Source organism: Eleutherodactylus coqui, chromosome 10, assembly GCF_035609145.1.
Source record: "Eleutherodactylus coqui strain aEleCoq1 chromosome 10, aEleCoq1.hap1, whole genome shotgun sequence".
In the NCBI taxonomy this organism is placed as follows: domain Eukaryota; kingdom Metazoa; phylum Chordata; class Amphibia; order Anura; family Eleutherodactylidae; genus Eleutherodactylus; species Eleutherodactylus coqui.
This window is the reverse complement of record NC_089846.1, coordinates 115199123-115217027: the sequence shown is the minus strand read 5'-3', so window position 1 is coordinate 115217027 and position 17905 is coordinate 115199123. Positions and strand designations below refer to the sequence as shown.

Genomic DNA, 17905 nt, shown 5'->3' with positions numbered 1-17905 from the left:
TACAATGCCAGAATCGCTGCTTTTGTTCATTGGGATGGTGAAAAACATGCAATAAAAAATGAACATAATGTCACATGCACCCCAGAATGACACCAATGGAAACTACGACTCATCTCGCAAAAAAAACAGATCTTGCACAGCTCCTTTAGTGGAAAAATTAAAAATGTTATGTGTCATGGAAGATGCAAATACAATAGTTTTTTTTTAAAGTAATTTTGATGTGAAGGGGCCCCACTGTCCTATCAGAGCTCAGCATCAGAGAGTAGGGAGGTGCTATGTTTAGGGCAGTCAGAGGTGCGGTGGAGAGGGGGTTTTACCCCCTTCATGATGTGGGCAGGGCCTCGCCTAGTGCATCACCCACCCAGAAGAACGAACCACATTGTCGACAGGGTACAGGACATGGCTAGGCCTCACCTATACCCCATCCACCAGCCAAAGATTCTCGGTGCTTCTACTGATGTATGAAAAAAAAGGTAGCTGCAACACGTGATATCAGGACTCAAGCCCAGGACCTCCTGTTACCAGACCAGTGGCTCTCCTTGTTGAGCCATACAGGCCTCTGGACAAATTCTCCTGCATACCCTAGCCTTGTTTCTATTTACCTAGTTCCTGCCTCCTGGTCTTGACCCCACCTCTGTCTTCATTGTGCTTCCTATAAAAGCCTGGCCCTGACACTCCTCAATTGTGTGGTTATTCTGCTCCACAGCATTTGATCCAGCTTCTCTTCTGCCTGCTATTGCTACAAGACTTCTGGATACCGTCTTCTGGCTTCCCTCCTGACTACATTACCTCATCCATTGTACTGTAAATCGTGATTACTTATTGCTGACCTCTGGCTTTCCATCTGACTACACTTTCTGCCTCATCCATTTGTAGTGCAATCAAGAATTTCTGATAATGACTCCTGGCTATCCTCACTACTCTCTAGTGACCTGCATGGCTGCGACACCCGCAGCTCCTATCAAGCATAGGATGATAGCATCCGGTAGGATGTTACATGGGAAAGCTCACAGGAGTGCTTGGTGGTGCAACTTCTGTGGAGTGTGTAAGCAACATCAGTCCAGGAGCATCAGCATAGAGGCAGATAGGAGGTGGCAGCAGCCATTTGCAAATACAGCAGCATGAGTAGCACTGTTTCACAGCTGGGGAGCAACACAGGCAAGACTCTTGAGTGGCCTGATAACCAGAGTGCCAAAAAAGATGGTGAAAGGGCCTGATGACTTGGGGCTGAAAATGACATGCTGCGTGGAAGGAGAGGGAGGCTCCCTTTCCAAAAATGACTTGTCCCTGAAGAATATGCTGATGGTGCCACGGACCTGAGCCAATGAGATATCTGCAGGATAGCAGCATTATGCGCAGATAAATGATTACAGTGTGATTGTCCCCAGTAAGAGAAACCAAGTAATTTTGTAGGTATGATTTCTTTTAATAGCTAACAAAAATACATGATGGTATAGCAAGCTTTGGGGATATCACCCCCTTTGTCAGGCTTATGAATGAAACTAGTTTGGATGCACATAATTATAACATATAGATGCAGTGAGGAGGGGGGACACCCCTCTTGATATAAATAAATGTTCACACAGAAATTTGAGACTTAAAAAAAACACAAGACAGTCTGAGCAGAGAGATAAATACTAAATCAGTCCACTGAGCTGAGGATTGATAGTTTTATGATGTCTCTTATCTCTAATGCATATAGAAAGAGATAGAAGATGAAAATACTACCTCAGCAGCACCACCTATTGGATGGAAACATTATTACAATCAATTTCTGAATTTTTATGAGAAAAACATTAAAAAAAAATGATTGGGAAGAGGACAACCGTCATGACCTGCTTCAGACCTTTCATATTCCCCACTTATGCACGAATCCCGGGCTGGGGTTCATTCCAGTCTTGAGGGTGTCAAACATGGCCATAAACTTATACTCCCAAATTCTTCTGTGATGTTGTGACTTGAAGTTGCCCTTCAGTATGATAACTCTCACCTGCTCTATGCTGTGTCCCTGACCACAAAATTGTTTTGCCACAGGTAATTCCGTCTTTTCCTCTACAATTGAGTGGCGATGAGCTCTCATCCTGGCTCTCAGTTTTTGTCCAGTTTCCCCGACATAAAGCCCCCCTACAGGACACTTACCGCACAGGATCAGGTACACAACATTGGACGTGGAACATTTGAATGTCCCAGGGATCTTATAGTCTTGCTCTGTGTTGGGGATCCATATGTTGGGTTGGAGCAGATCTAGTTGTATCTGATGGCCTGGACTGATTTAGTATTTATCTCTCTTGTGCTTGGTAAGCATAAGAAAGGGGCCTGCCCTGCATGGATGTGACTGCAATACACAGAGTAGACCTCCAGAGTGTGACAGGCAATCAGGCGAGGGTTGCAGGAATGGAAAAGTATGTTTTTACAGCAGTGTCCCTGTAGCCAGTTCATGATTGCTCATACACTATAAACGTTCAGGTCGGCCAAGGCAGACATAAAAGACTATATTGGCTGTTATGTTCCGTGTTGTAATAATATTTATTGGTATTCTAGTTATACGTCTAGGACATTTTATAGGAATGTCTGCCTAGACCATTTTCTTCATCTTATGTCTTTCTTTAGCAGCTGATGCACCAATTGTTGTGGAAATTAACAGCAGCGAGTCAGTGGATGAACAAAAACTTCAAGATTATACACAGCAAGAAAGATCAGCCATAGAAAGACTGCTGTGTGTAAGGGGGGAACATAGGGGTTTAACCCCTTTTGATGTGCCTGTACATGGGTAGACTTCTATATGATTAAGCACCCTCAGAGACAGAGGTCACATGATTATTTACAGTGATTCTGTGATTGTGGAGTTAACAGTCCTTTGGCCCTGTCCCACAGAAAGGTCTTCAAACTCACTAGGACTGCTTCTCTGCTGGGACTGTAAATATGGACTAAGCCCTGTTCCTGTGTAATGTCATGGTGGCTATCTTGGCTATATCCATAACTAGCTGTTATACCCAGACTTCGCCCGAGTTAATTTGGTACAGCTGTTTGCCGGTTGTTGGCACAGAAAATTTTATGAAGTCGTGATCACTTCAGAGGAATATTGAAATAAAACATGTATACACATAGAGGAGCATTAGATTCTCCTCAGACTGCATGTTCCGATGTCCCTCTGCAGAAGTTGCCACTCCTCCCACTCTCCTCAATTTTTACCCTTAAAGGTAATGCCCCTTTTTATTCAAATTTAACCCCAGACTGGAGGTTGCAGCCCCTTCTTAACCTTAAAGGCATGCTCCATCCCTGCAGTCCATGGCTGCTTCCTTATGTACTTTACAGCCTTTCAGTATATATGCACAGAGGTCAGTTATATTCTCCTCAGTATATACACATAGAGGTGACGTAGACTCTCCTCAGTATATACACACAGAGGAGCATTAGATTCTTTTCAGTATATACAGATAGAGGTGAGGTAGATTCTCCTCAGTATATAAATCATTTCCCTAGGCTTTATGGTTACTGAGAAAAGAACTATGTCATGTATGGTGATTTTTCATGCTTAGAATTGAATATTGAAGTTGCAACCCCTTTACTTTTCCTGTTAGAATGTAAAGAATATTCATGGCAAATTTCATGTGTGTTGTTAGTTACATTACATATGGGGTCACTTACTTTCACAATTAGAATTGAATAATCAAGTTGTGAACCCTTTACTTTTCCTACTTCGGACCTAAAGAATGTTCGTGCCAAATTTCATGTTTGTGCAACACCGGTAAGTTAGAGAATTAGATTAAGTACATAACATGGGGGGGGGGGGTCACTTAAGTTTGCACTTAGAATTGAAAATCAAGTTGCGACTCCTTTAGTTTCCTACTTAGGATTTAAAGAATGGTTGTGTCAGGGTGTGCTGCTGGGATCTATAGTACTAAGGTTCCTAGCAGCACAGCTCCACAGGTTGGGGTTAATTGAGCTGGCTGGTTGTGGTATTCTCCCGCAGCCAATCCCCTTTAGCCTGCAGCACATATAAACCCAGCTCCTGTCAGTAGTTGATGCTGGTCTTGTACTATTTGGATGTATCTGTTTTGTTCCCACTCAGATCTGTGTTTGCATGTAGGTCTGTTGTGTCTCTCAGCTTACCTAAAGACTGTTTGGACACCTGTCTTCCTTGTCTGTAGCACATGCAGAACCCCTTTTTCCTTCCCCTGGCAGGTGCGGCCTCCAAACGTCTTATGTCTCGTCTGTTTGTCAGTTGGTGGATCCCTGACACAGTTCCCTATGTCAGCTCGGTGGCTGATTGTCTATCCCCCTGTGATGAGGACACTTTTTGACTTTCTGTGAGTTTCATCTGTGTGCATCTGAGCTCTGGGTGAAGTTCGTGTGGTTTGCACTATATGTTGTAGTCTGTTAGCCAGTGCCTGTAAAGCCAGTCCCTGTAAGGTAGTATCCTGTTGTCTGTCCTATGCAGCTTGCTGTGTGATTTGTGTTTTGTTGTCTGTGCTGTTGCAGCTTGTGGTGTGAACTGTGTCCAGTGCCACTGGACTCCTGGTTGGTGTAGGGACTAGCGGTATAGCCAGGAGCCGTGAAGTGGCCCGCTAGCTTCCACGTTTTGATCAAAATTTCAACTAATACCCGGTATTTATATATAGCTTATCACCTGTTACTAGTAGTTGCATTTTGGCTCTTGTATGCTGTTTTCTGGTTCTGTATGTCCTGTTCTGTCCCAGTCATGTGGCATGTGTATGTGTCTGGTTCTGGTGGCGTGGTTTCTAGGTGCAGCCAGGGCCCAGTTCTGAAGACCGCTGGGCCACCCTTTATCAGGGCAATGTCCCCGCTCAGGGAGGGCCATGTCATCCTCCCTGTAGCACAGGGCCAACTGTCTGAAACCCGTGTGTATTCTTTGGTCACGATCGTGTGGGCCCTGTGTTTATTAGCCCACATGATCATAACAGGTTGTGCCAAATTTCATCTTTGTACAACACTGGAAAGTTAGAGAATTAGATTTGGTACATTACAAAGGGGTGCTAATACTTTTACACTTAGCATTAAATAATCAAGTTGTGACCCCTTTACTTTTCCTATTTAGGACCTAAAGAATGCTCCTGCCAAATTTCACATTTGTATGACACCGGGAAGTTGGAGAATTAGTGGCCAGTCACTCAATGCGCACGTCTGCAAGACCCCATTGAAATTAATGGGAATGTTCTACTGCAATTACTGTGGCTTTTAAAATGTCATAGTAATCACGGTAAAAAGCACATGTGTGACAGTGGCCTTATTGTGGAAAACTTAACCCCTTAAAAGGAAGCTGTTGTACCCACTCCTGCTTGGATAAAAGATGTGACTCTGAGGGCATGGAGGCTCTAGTATCCTGTTGTTTTGCCTCTAGCTTGTATACGAGATGTGATACGGGCGGGCATGGAGGCTCTAGTACCCTGTTGCACCAGCTCCAGCTTGGATACAAGATATGCTTGGGCATGGAGGCTCTAGTACCCTGTTGTGTCGCCTCAAGCTTGTATACAAGATACGGTACGGGTGGGCATGGAGGCTCTAGTACCTTGTTTTACCGCCTCCAGCTGAGATACAAGATGTGATGGGGGCAGGCATGGAGGCTCTAGTACCCCATTGGGCCACCTCTAGCTTGGATACAAGATGTGATACGGGTGGGCATGGAGGCTCTAGTACCCTGTTGTGTCGCCTCAAGCTTGTATACAAGATGCGGTACGGGTGGGCATGGAGGCTCTAGTACCTTGTTTTACCGCCTCTAGCTGAGATACAAGATGTGATGGGGGCAGGCATGGAGGCTCTAGTACCCCATTGGGCCACCTCTAGTTTGGATACAAGATGTGATATGGGTGGGCATGGAGGCATACAGGTTCTGTTATATCTGTCCACATTTGCTATAACGGAGCCTCTAGATCATGCAAACTTGTAGGTTGTCGAATTTGGTATCCCAGATAGTCCCATACATGTTTATTAGTGATAGATCTGGCGACCAGACAGGCCACAAAAGTGTGGCGAAGTTGTGAAGGCATTCCTGTGACACCCTTGCCATGTGCGGCCGAGCAAAATACCTCTTGGAAGCCGCCATGAGAGACAACACATGTGGCTACAGGATGTCCTGAACATATCGCTGAGCTGCCATTGTCCTTCGTACCACTACTAGGGGTGAGCAACTGTTGTATGCGATGGCTCCCAGACCATCATACCAGCAGGGGGCAGTGTGCCACTCCACAGCAAAGGCAGGATTGAGGCGCTCACCCCTAGATCTCTAGACACGAAAACAGCGATCATCAGTGCCCAAACTAAACGTGGATTCATAGCTGTAGACAACTTTGTTGCACTCCATAGCAGTCCAGTTTCGTCGTGCACAACACCACTGCAAATGAAGGGGCCAGAGGGTATCATAGCAGTACACGTACTTGGTGGCGTGAGACCAAATGTCCTTCAACCAAGAACCTGGAAATTGTTTTGACACACACAGGGGCTTTTAACAATGTTGCCACCTGTCTCTGGATGGCGATCAACGAAACAGTTGGAGCAGCTTGTGCTTGTCCAACAATCAGACGATCCTCTCTATTGGTGGTGCCTGAACCCGGTTGCCTTATGTGCATACCCATCACGCATCCACCAGTCCCAACACTTTTTAACAGTCTGGTAAGAACAGTCCAGGTGGTGGCCAATTTGTTGATAGGACCATCCAGCTTCTTGCATTCCGATAATACGACCATTCTCAAACTCTGCTAACTCGGTGAAATCTCTTTGATTGCGCCGTAGAGGCGTCTAGTGGTTAACAAGATCTACACAAGCGGAAAAAGAGGTCCAATACATACAAGGAGTCTCTGAGAGACTTTATAGGCTAAGGGTGTTACCTCTTTTAGGGCCCCAGGTGGCAAGACCGTTCATCTAATTACGCCACAACTCTAATCATTAGCATATCTGCCCGAAATGTAACTGCATGACGAGTTTTGCATTAAAACGACAACAACTTCTAGGGGCTGGATTTTTTTGACAAAGTACTTACAGATATAGCAAAGTTCTTCAAGGAAAACTATAAAGCTGCGTTCACACGTGGCGCTTTATGTTACAGTTTTCAGTTGCAGTTGTTCTTTAATTCAAATCGCATTAAAAAAATTGCATGTATTTTTTTGAAAATTGCATTCACTGCTGAGAAACGCTTGTGGTTTTTCGATGTGGCTTTTAACTGCAGTTGAAGACCGAAACAAAAAAATCCATGTGTGAACGCAGCCAAAGACAGCTTCCAGCGCACTATGAGGAAACCCGTGATTAACTTCCCAAAAAGCTTGTACACATTTTCTTTACCAGGGGATCAGATTTACAAGGAGGTAAAGTAAGACTACAGAGGGACCTTCCATGCAGGACGGAATTACACAGCAGGACGCAGCAAATCTTTAGGTCTGTGAATTTTGATGCAGAATTGCAGGCAGGTTTTGCGCCATTTTCAATTCTGCATCACAATCTGCAGGTAATCTGCAGAATTTTCCGTGACTTGCGGTGCGTCATGCGGCCTAGTCCGTCCCATGTGAAGGTCCCTGAGAGTAAGTCCCTGCCTGTCTGACACTTGTGATGTGTATTTCCCTCACAGAGGTGTTGTAGCAGCCGGTGATGTTCGGTCTACGGTGGGGATTAGAGGGAAGGCAGCTAGTCATTTAGCTCGGCTGCTGCTGACCCATCCCGTCTCCCCTCCCACTGCGCACTATAAATCACACTCAGGACGAAGGAAAAAGGTGGAAACCTGAAGTCCAGAAACTGGAAGGGAAAGACTTGAGTGTAGTCAGCTTGCTGTCAGCAGAGTACAGGCTGCCCTGCAGCGTCAGTAAGGCCACCTTCACACGGACGACACGGCATCGCAGCAAGAAAATCGCAGCGATATCGCATCGCTGCACCGTGCAATGCCGCTGCGTCTCTTCGTGGCAATACCGCAATTTTGTAGCGCTACAAAGTCCACATTGGTACTGCCACCAATATTTCCCCTTCTGTGATGTATTTATATTAGTGTAGGGACCCACTATAACGCAAGGAACCGTGAAGTGGTTAGTGGGCTCATGTATCTTGGCCAACATCCAACCAATGCCTTGCATTTATTATCTATCATTCACATGCAGTGTGGCTTTAAGACTCCAGGGTGTCAGTACCAATGTGGTTCACTAATGGAAGTGCAGGGCAACCTGCCGAATTATTATGGCGTCATGGTCTGGCACCCTGTATCCACTATGTGTGGGAGTATACACCAAGAGGCCATCCCCCTCTATATCAAGAGGCAGTGTGAGTGGCTGTCTCATCGGTGTCCTGCACAGGTGTAATTAGCTCCCTCATTTGGTAGTCAGCTACCTGCATGGTGAGAGGAGGATGCATCTATATGCACTCCTCACTCAGTAAGTAATGGCTGTTTTCTGTGATTGTTTTTAGTCTGACCGCTCTGTGGGCTCCAGCACAGTAGCTGTGCAGGATTAAGACAGCTCCACCACTCAGCAGCATCTGGCACACGTTCACTTGTCAATGATGCTGCCAGAGCCGCGTGTAATTGGTGGATGTTAGTAGAAGGGGCGGTGCTTATACGAGTAATGTCCAATCACAAGTAAGAGAACGCAGAGCGCTAACAGCCAATCAGACGCGTGTGTGAGAGGCTGCGCTGACAGCTGACATTCTATTCCGATACTGAGTGTTCGGTTGGCATATTAACTTTTTCCACCCCACTTCTGCCCTAATCGGCAATTCCAGCATCCTGATTGGTTGTTTGGGTTGGCTGGATGTGCACGAGGATAGAGTTACAGAGATGTGCATGTGAAACCCGTGCCCAGCCGTCAATGGCAGTGATCGGAAGCTCCGTGCTCATGTTAATGCAGTACATGTGGTGTGTTGTGTGAATATGGTGCAGATTAGCATGTGGTGTATATTAGTGTGTGGATATGTGTTAGGCCACTGCGTGGTGGTGTGCAAGCATGTGGTCATGGGTGTATGTAGTTTGCGTGTATGTGTTGTGTTAGTATACAGTACATGTGGTATGGTCACGTGTATGTATTGTAGCCAGAGCATATAAGCGTGTGGTTCTCTGTGTATGTGTGGCACCCCACCTCACTCGCACACACACAAGCACACGTTAATACGTACTCCACGCACGCACACACCCTAATATGCACTGTGCGCACAAACGTGCGCAAACACGCATGCTAATGTGCGCACTAATGTACACACGCTAAAGTGCGCGCAAAAACACGCGCTAATGTGCGTATGCAAACACATGCGCTAATATGCATCGCGCATACAAATATGTGCTATATTCACACAACACACAAACACACATACTGCATAAACAGGACCACGCAATTGCACAACACATACACAGTCTACACATGCTTCAACGTACTGAATACACACAAGAACATGCTACCGTGTTTCCCCGAAAATAAGACAGTGTCTTATATTAATTTTTGTTCAAAAAGGTTTAACTTTTTTACATGTATAGCTGCCTGGACACTATTTAAATTGACTTTTTGAATTAACTGTTAGCAGGGCCTAATTTTGGAGTAGGGCTTATATTTCAAGCATCCTCAAAAAGCCTGAAAAATCATTTTGCATCCTCAAAAATTCTAGAAAATCATGCTATGTCTTATTTTCAGGGTATGTCTTATTTTCAGAGAAACAGGGTAGTACACCACACATACCGCATACACAGTATAGGGAGAATTTATGCATTTATCAAAGAGAAGATGATCCCAGATCTCGTACAGCAGTCTGGACCCGGGAGAAATACAAATCACAGCAGCCTGTGCGGTATCAGATGATTTCTAATTTATTCTAAAGTGTATGGGGTTTATATACCATAAATGACATCACAGGAAAAGTACATACCTCCAAGATTAATAATAATACATGATAGGGTACAACTAAAATGATTAACATAAGTGACACCTTTTAAGGTGTTACTATAACATACAATGAAACCGTTATGAATTCAGTGAAAAGGAATGCAAGGGGGGGTCTGGGAGACTCTTATCTTGGCTATAGAAAGCTTTCGTTTAACCCCTTCACTATTTACAATAGCCTCATGCTATATCTTTCCAGTCTACAATGCAATAAAAGAACAATTAACTGATACATTGATCTACAATTTTCTTAACACACAGAGAACCACACGCTTATATGCTCTGGCTACAGCACACACAGCCTACACACTCTAATATGTACCACATACACATGACCACACCACATGTACTGTATACTAACACAACACATACACGCTAACTACATACACCCATGAACACATGCTAGCACACCACCACTATGCAGTAATACCTGCATACACACATATCCACACACTAATACGCACCATATTCACACAACACACCATATGTACTGCATAGACATGAGCACCGAGCTCCGATCACTGCCACTGATGGCTCAGTGCTTCACATGCACATCTCTGTAACTCTATCCTCGTGCACATCCAGCCAACCCAAACAACCAATCAGGATACTGGAATTGTCGATTAGGGCAGAAGTGGGGTGGAAAAAGTTATTATGCGTTCGGTTGGGGGTGTCAGCAGTTGTGCGCATGTGCCGGAACTGTTTATAGTGGCTTCTTAGTATATGGCTACCTTGAAGCGGGACTCCAGACTCACCTCCTGGCAGAGCACACTATGCGGAGGACTAGCCGGGGTGCTGAGCCGCTCCGCCACTGCTCCCCTGGACGTGGTGAAGATCCTCACACAAGTGGGCACTTTCCACTCTAAGCAAGGCTTCCTGAATGCCTTCCCAGTGCTGTACAGGCAGGAGGGGCTCAAAGCTTTTTGGAAGGGGAACCTAACTGCCTGTGTGCGCCTGTTCCCCTACAGTGCTGTGCAGCTGACCGCCTACCACAAGTGAGTGCTGCTCTAATGTTGTACTGTAGTCTAAGCTAGCATCAGAGTGCAGGGGGTTAATGACGTGTGCAGGGAAGTGATCATGTGCGATCATCCTGCATGTAACATGTAATGTAACTCACATCAGGGGTCCTAGATCTGGGACTGTATACAGGCTAGTGCAAGCTGGGCACTGGGTCTCCTTTATCTATGCCCATCCATGTGGGATTATGTGTAACTGTGATACATACATCTCTGTACTGGCACGCACATACCATGCCATACATGAAAAAAACACACACACATATATATATATATATATATATATACATACATACACGTATGTATGTATGTGTATATATATATACACACACACATGGCTGTCTATCCTGTTATAATACAGACAAAATGTTTGTTTACAGACATGTATCTATTCACTCAAGGCACTCTCTGCAGCTGTTGTCCTAGCAAGGCTACAAAGTTTAGGGTATAGTCACACTGGCATTCCCTTTTTTTTTCTAATTGGACAGACGTTCCGGGAGGGAGAGAAAAAAAATCATAGCGTGCCCAAATTTGTGATTTATTTACTTATTGCCGGATACAAATTGCCCATTTTAGGGCTCATGCCCACGGCCGTGAAGGGCTCCGCAAACGGAATACCGCAGCAGAGTCCGTCATAGCGCCCCCCCAAAGACCCCATACTCACCTCCGGATCCGGACTACAATGGAATTCTGCAGTGTGAGCATTGCGCTATCAGGTTCAACAGAACCTCATAGCTGCAGTGAAACGCCGCGGATTGCACGCGGCAGAAATCCGGCTGTGGGCATTAGCCCAAGTCAGTGGGTACAGTAAAAAAAAAGTCTTATATTGCACTTGTTTGTGTGTTTTTAAATTTTTTTTATTTTTACTGTATGTAACCATGGTGACCAAGTTAACCTGGAAGTTTCAAAATTGCACATTGTGTTTTTTTGTTTTGTTTTGTTTTTTAAAACATGAGTAAAAATCGGATGCAAAACTGCTGAAAATCGCACCAATTTTTCAGTACTGCAGGAAAAAAAGAGCGCCCCCGTGCGTACAGCCTAAACTCCGTCAGCCATATATCTCTAGAACTCCATTCCCTTACTAGTTTGGATCGCTGTTTCACTTCCTATAGTAATGATTCAGTAGAGGTTGACATGTTCTCCATTATTTTGCTGAGGTTTGTGCCGCTGTTTGCAGATTCTGGGCGGGCATGGGTTTATTCTTGTCAGTTCCCTGTACTTCCCCATCTTCAGGGTTACTGTAGGCTACAAGCCTGTGTGCCAGGAGGGGAGGGACAGAACTCAGAACGCCTTTATCTCCCCCAATCCTGATCCCAGCCCTGTCATGTGAGGGAGGCATCGCCCACCCAATGTGACCCCAAGCTTGCAGGCTTTCTTCCTGCTCATGTCGGCGTGTCAAATAATTGTTACAGTTATGTTACAATGTGAGGAAATACAATTGTTACTGTATCTCCGTATCTGCATGTGAACCGCAGGCACAGAGCTCACATGAAGGCATTGTGATCTGAGTCAAGCCTTCCAATGCTGTATGCAGCTGGGGATTATTATTATTGACCTAGAAGGTTATGCAGTGAAAGGACTAAAACTGTGCTGCGAGTAGTAGAACAACATTTCTCCTTCCACCTTGCAGTTCTTATTAATTATATTTTAACCCTTTCCAATCCAATTTGTATCCTGGTTTTCCTAGGGGGGCTTACTCTTTTTCTGCCGTTAACAACGGCACTATCTGCTGGCTAAAGCCAGTACTGCATGAGGTGACACGTTGGATAGGCTCCAACGGCAGAGAGGCAGGCGATATACAGTAAGAGAGCCCCGACAGACGTCTTCCAACATCGGAGCTGTACAGCCTTAAATCATAATGTCTTTAGACGTCAGACAGCGGGTTGGAAAGGGTTAAAGGGATTGACCTGGAATTTTTAAAAACTGGCAAACAGGAAATGTATTGTTATAGAATATTTTTAAATTTGAATACTTGCATGTTAAATCCCCTGCTACTCCTAGGGGGCGCTAGTCTTTATTTACTTTGCTGCAGCAATTATCAGCCATGTGAACACTACAGCCAATCACTGACCTCACCCAGTGATGTTAGCAAGTTCAATGCAAGTGAAGAGAATGCTGTGACTGTAAAGATAGTGAATAGAGACCTGCCTCATGAAAATGGGGTGTGAATAGACACGCTTAAAGGGATTTTCCAGCACTTTAATATATTACTGACCTATAGCTAAGATGGGTCATCAATATCAGATCCATAGGGTCCAAATCCCAGTACCCTCACCCATTGAAGGTGCTGCAGCCTAGCACTTCAACAAGAACTGCATCCTCTTTGTTTACTGGCACGGCTCTGTATAGCTGAGCTGCCTGGTATTACAGCTCATTCACATTCACTTGAATGGCACGGAGCTGCAGAAAGGCCATGTGACCCATGAATGGGACATCGTAGCAAAAGAAGTGGGGGTCGGATCACAACCCCTACAGAAGCAGATCAACAGAGGTGTCAAGAATTGGACCCTCACCGATCTGATACTGATGAGCTATTTTAAAGACGGGTCATCAATATTAAAGTTATGGAAAACGCCTTTAACTTTAAAGAGTAGCTGCACTCGGTATTATTGTATCTTGACGCCACCAGAAGCTAAGGGTTTGACAGGAAGAACGCCCCTGTCACACTCGTAGCTCCCGATTGGGTCAAGGCTTGAAGATCCTAGCAGTGTGGGGATTTACTTCATGCTGGGATGGAGGCTTACGCTTAGAGCTGGTTTCAGTATTAACCCTAAGGCTGGGTTCCCACAGGGCGGATTCCCGATGCAAATCCCGCGGTTTGGCCGCAGCAAAACCAGCGAGATTTCCGCCGGGAGAACTGCCACGGAAAAACCCGCGGTGGCTTTGAAGAGGCCCGGCCGCTCGCTCTTCCGCTGTGGCCAGCGCTCCCATAGAGGAGAGCGCGGCCGCAGCGGAAAGAAAAAAAGAATGGACATGCTGCGGTCGGCTAATCCGCGGCTGCGGTCAGCAAAGCCGCGCCGCAGCAGCGGTTTCCGCCGGATTAGCCGCAGCGGATTTGCCGTCTCGTGTGGACGAGATTTCTCAGAAATCTCGTCCACTTGGCTGGCTAATCCCAGGATTAGCGGCCGCATGCGGATTTGCCGCGGCGAAATCGCGATTTTGTCCAATCACGATTTTTAACATTACAAGTCCCATAGACCCCTGCAGAAAAAAAAAGCTGTGAATTTCGCAGTGAAAAAAAACTGTAGTGGGTAGTCACCCTAATACTGAAACGAACTCTCACCCTAACCCCCCCATGCCAACCACACTGTCACCCAGCGCTGTCCCTGGAGTTTGATTGGTGTCCCCGCTCCCCTCCAGCCTCCGCACCCCCTACCTCCCTGACTCACTGTTACCCAGCGCTATGCTGCCAGTGCCGCAGGTCCCCCGCTCCCTCAGTGTCCGCCGGCGCTGGCCACTGCAGGGGGTCCACCGAGGAAGCCGCTCTGCCGCTCCCTCGGTGTCGTCCGCAGCTGCCCAGTGGAGGAAAGCTGCCCTACCACTGCCGCTTCCTCACTGTCATTCGCCCCAATCCCCAGGAAAGCCAGTCTGCTGTCCCCCGCCATTGCCCAGTGCAGGCAGGCTGGCAGGGAAGCCGCTCTGCTGCCACCATTCCCTCACTGTCCGGAGCCGCTGCCTCACTGTCCCTTGCTGCTGCCCAGTACAGGCAGGCCAGTGGAAAAGCCACTCTGTCGCCGCCGTCCCTCTCTGTCCGGTGTCGCTGCCCACTGCAGGGAATCCGCACTGGGTAAGCTGCTGTTGTCCGGAGCCGCTGCCCACTGCAGGGAGTCCGCGACGGGTAAGCCGCTGTTAGTGACTGCCAGGACCTGAGAGTAGGGCGTGGCCGGCCTGTCAAGCAGCCTGTATCTTCTCACCACCCACACTTCCGGTGGTGACAAGATACAAGAATACTGCTGCACTCTACTTTTTTTTTTTTTTCTAAAATGTACAGAATGGACAATAATAAGCATTGCATCAGGTTGTGACATACAGTACTGTACATCTGATGCACTGAGATCCTGACAGTGCATCTGCTCCAGCTGGGAAAGGGCGCTGTACGGGGGAGAAGCCGTCTGCAGCACAGAACGGCGTCTTCTCAAACAATGTTGGGGGACAGATGAGCGGAGAGAGGAGACTAATAACAGCACTGCGGGACAAATCATGGCAGCACAGGATATTTTAAATAGAATATGTCAAATTGAAAAAGCTGTCAAAAATGCAGGCAACATGCTATAGAGCGGAGAAGGTGAGCAGATTGATATATAATCTTATCGGGCAAGATTATGGCCAGCTGCACACAGCAGAGCTGGATTCCACATGCAGCAGCCTGCAGCGGAATCCGGCCCTAACAGCAGCTCACAACCTTGCGTACCTGCTTACTTTCAATTTCTTCTGTACTGTTTTTGGAGATGACCGATTCACTTTAAAATCAATAAAATATAAAACTGGCTTTAATAATAAACTGTTCTATGAAACATCTGGGCCTGCACTAGAGGTAATGGTGCAGGTACAGCTGGAGCTCCCTTTTCACCTATCAAGCAAGCTAGCTGAAGGCCTCCTGCACACGAGCGAAAATTCTGCAGTGGGATTTCCCGCAGAGTTCGGGCCCGCACCCGCTGCCATAGGATTGCATTAGATTATGCAATCCTATGCAGACAGCCGCGATTTGACCGTGTGAAAACTTGCGCGGTAAACAAATCGCGGCATGTCCTTTTTTTTTTTTTATGTGAGCCTCGCAAAGGCCTGCACAGTAACATCACCTCTCACGCGCCGGCTCTGCTCTGCGCATGTCAGGTGGGTGGCAGCCGGCACATAGCAGAGCAAAGGAGACGGCGGAGCATGTGAGCCGCGATGGTGACTGTATGGGCACAGCTCGCATCTGCGAGAACTTTTGCAGTGGGCTCTGACTCAGCCGTCTGCAGGAGGCCGAAGGCAGATTTCTCAGACCAGTCTTTAGCTAGCTGCATAACTGAAAAGGGGTTTAGCATAGCTGCATAGCTGAAAAGGGGTATAGCATAGCTGCATAGCTGAAAAGGGGTATAGCATAGCTGCATAGCTGAAAAAAGGTACAGAATAGGCTGATAAAACATCTGCTATACAGATGAATGAAAGAAATGTATATAAAAAGTGTCAAGCTGCTGGCACATGGCGAAAGGGTGCTGGAATGGGGCACCCGGTGAGTAAAAAATACAGCTCCAGACTCCCCGTTCCCTCACCTTTCGAGCCCCTTAACTTAGTAGAAATTGAATAGTACAACTGCTAAATTGCAGTGAGCACTGATACATGTGAGCATACTCTTACTGTACTTAAAGGGGTTTGCCTTCCAATTTTTTTTTTCACGGATGACCTGTGCTGTGGATAGGTCAGCAGTAGTTTATGGCTTCACTCCCATTGAAGCCAATAGAAGAACAGCGCTGCTATGGCACTTCCTGCTGGTCAGGACAGGATCTGCGGTAGTAGCACGGCTCTCACATTGACTTCAATGGGAGTGAAGCCAGTGCCACCACTTCCTTACCTGTCCGCTGACGACAGCATCTGCACTAGGCTGGACAATCGGCTGATGGACGAGGGTCACTGCTGGCGGGCCCCCAATTACCAACTACTATTTACCTATCTGGAGGATAGGTCTTCAGTGGACAAAAAAAAAAATGGTCAGACAACCCATTGCATTGTTTACTTTTTCTTGTTTTTCTCTGGCTTCTTCTTTTCTAGGTTAACTGTAATGTTCATGGATGACTTGGGACAAATAAGACAATGGCAAGCTATTGTTGCTGGGAGCGTGGCTGGAATGTTGGCGGCTGTTGTCATCTACCCAACTGATGTCGTCAAGACCCGCCTCATTGTTCAGAACAGCATGGCGCCCACGTATAGAGGCCTAGTTCATACTCTGTGCTGCGTGTATTACCAGGAAGGATTCCGATCTTTGTATCGAGGGGTTTCCCTTTCCATCCTTGGTAAGATATAAAAGCAGGCCTGCTACTCTTCATTGCTTTATTCGTTTTCTTGCCACTGAGTACTTTCAGAACTGAGATCCATACCTCAGCATTTTCAAGATCTCCGCTTGCTGTCAGTGAATTGAAATATTCTTGTCTACATTTAGAGGCTGAAAACTGTTGCCATTTGGAACATTGCTCTTGCCTACACTGACAATCAGCCTGTATTACAGGACAGTAGAGAGATGTGTGTATGCCTAGCCTGGATACATTGTAAAGAGCTCATCAGCTGTAAGCAGCACTAAGGTGAAATATACAGTATATAACAGTTATATAAGTGTTCGCTATACAGCTCTGGCACTCCGTGTGCAATGCTGCCATTATCGTACAAGGTGAATGAGCAGCACGCTATGCTATACAATGTTTTTAACCCCTTAGTGACAGAATTTTTGCTGTTTTTTTTTCCTCCTCCCTTTTAAAAGATCGTAGCTCCTTTATTTATCCATCTACGTCGCTGTATGAGGGCTTGTTTTTTGCGGGACGAGTTGATTTTTCAATCGTATCATTTATTGTACCATATAATGTACTGCAAAACTTGAAAAAAAATTCTAAGTGGAGAGAAATGAAAAAAAGACATTCCACCATCTTTCGGTGCATCCTGTTTCTGCGGCGCACAAGCTGCAATAAAAGTGACCCGATAACTTTATTCTATGGGTCAGTACGATTACTCCGATACCAAACGTATATGTTTTTTTGTTTTTGTTTTTTGTTTTTTTTTGCTGTACTAATATATTTTTAAAAATTATTTTCTGCGCACAATACCTTTTTTATTTTTCTGTCGACATAGTTGTGTGAGGGCTCGTTTTGTGCGGTACGTCCTGTCGTTTCCGTTGGTACCATTTTTGCGTACAATTGACTTTTTGATCGCTTTTTATTACATTTTATTCTCTGGCATTCTTTCTATCTTTTTGGACCACGTTTACTGTGGGGGGAAAACAATGCATTACATTGATAGAACGGACTGTTCTAACACAACGATACAAAACACGTATTTTTG

The 17905-nt window shown here is 46.0% G+C and overlaps 1 protein-coding gene across 2 annotated transcripts in view; it reads left to right on the top strand.

The window, feature by feature from the left end:
* The first annotated feature begins 10554 nt into the window (after positions 1 to 10554).
* Positions 10555 to 17905, top strand: part of SLC25A43 (solute carrier family 25 member 43) — a 42965-nt gene continuing 35614 nt past the window's right edge. The window contains exons 1-2 of one of the 2 annotated variants that reach the window (XM_066581759.1): positions 10555 to 10855; positions 16628 to 16869. In XM_066581759.1, the coding sequence (XP_066437856.1) occupies positions 10584 to 10855; positions 16628 to 16869 (514 nt within the window). In that variant the 5' untranslated portion in view covers positions 10555 to 10583. The remainder of the gene's footprint in view (positions 10856 to 16627; positions 16870 to 17905) is intronic. The other variant, XM_066581758.1, reaches the window with a different exon arrangement.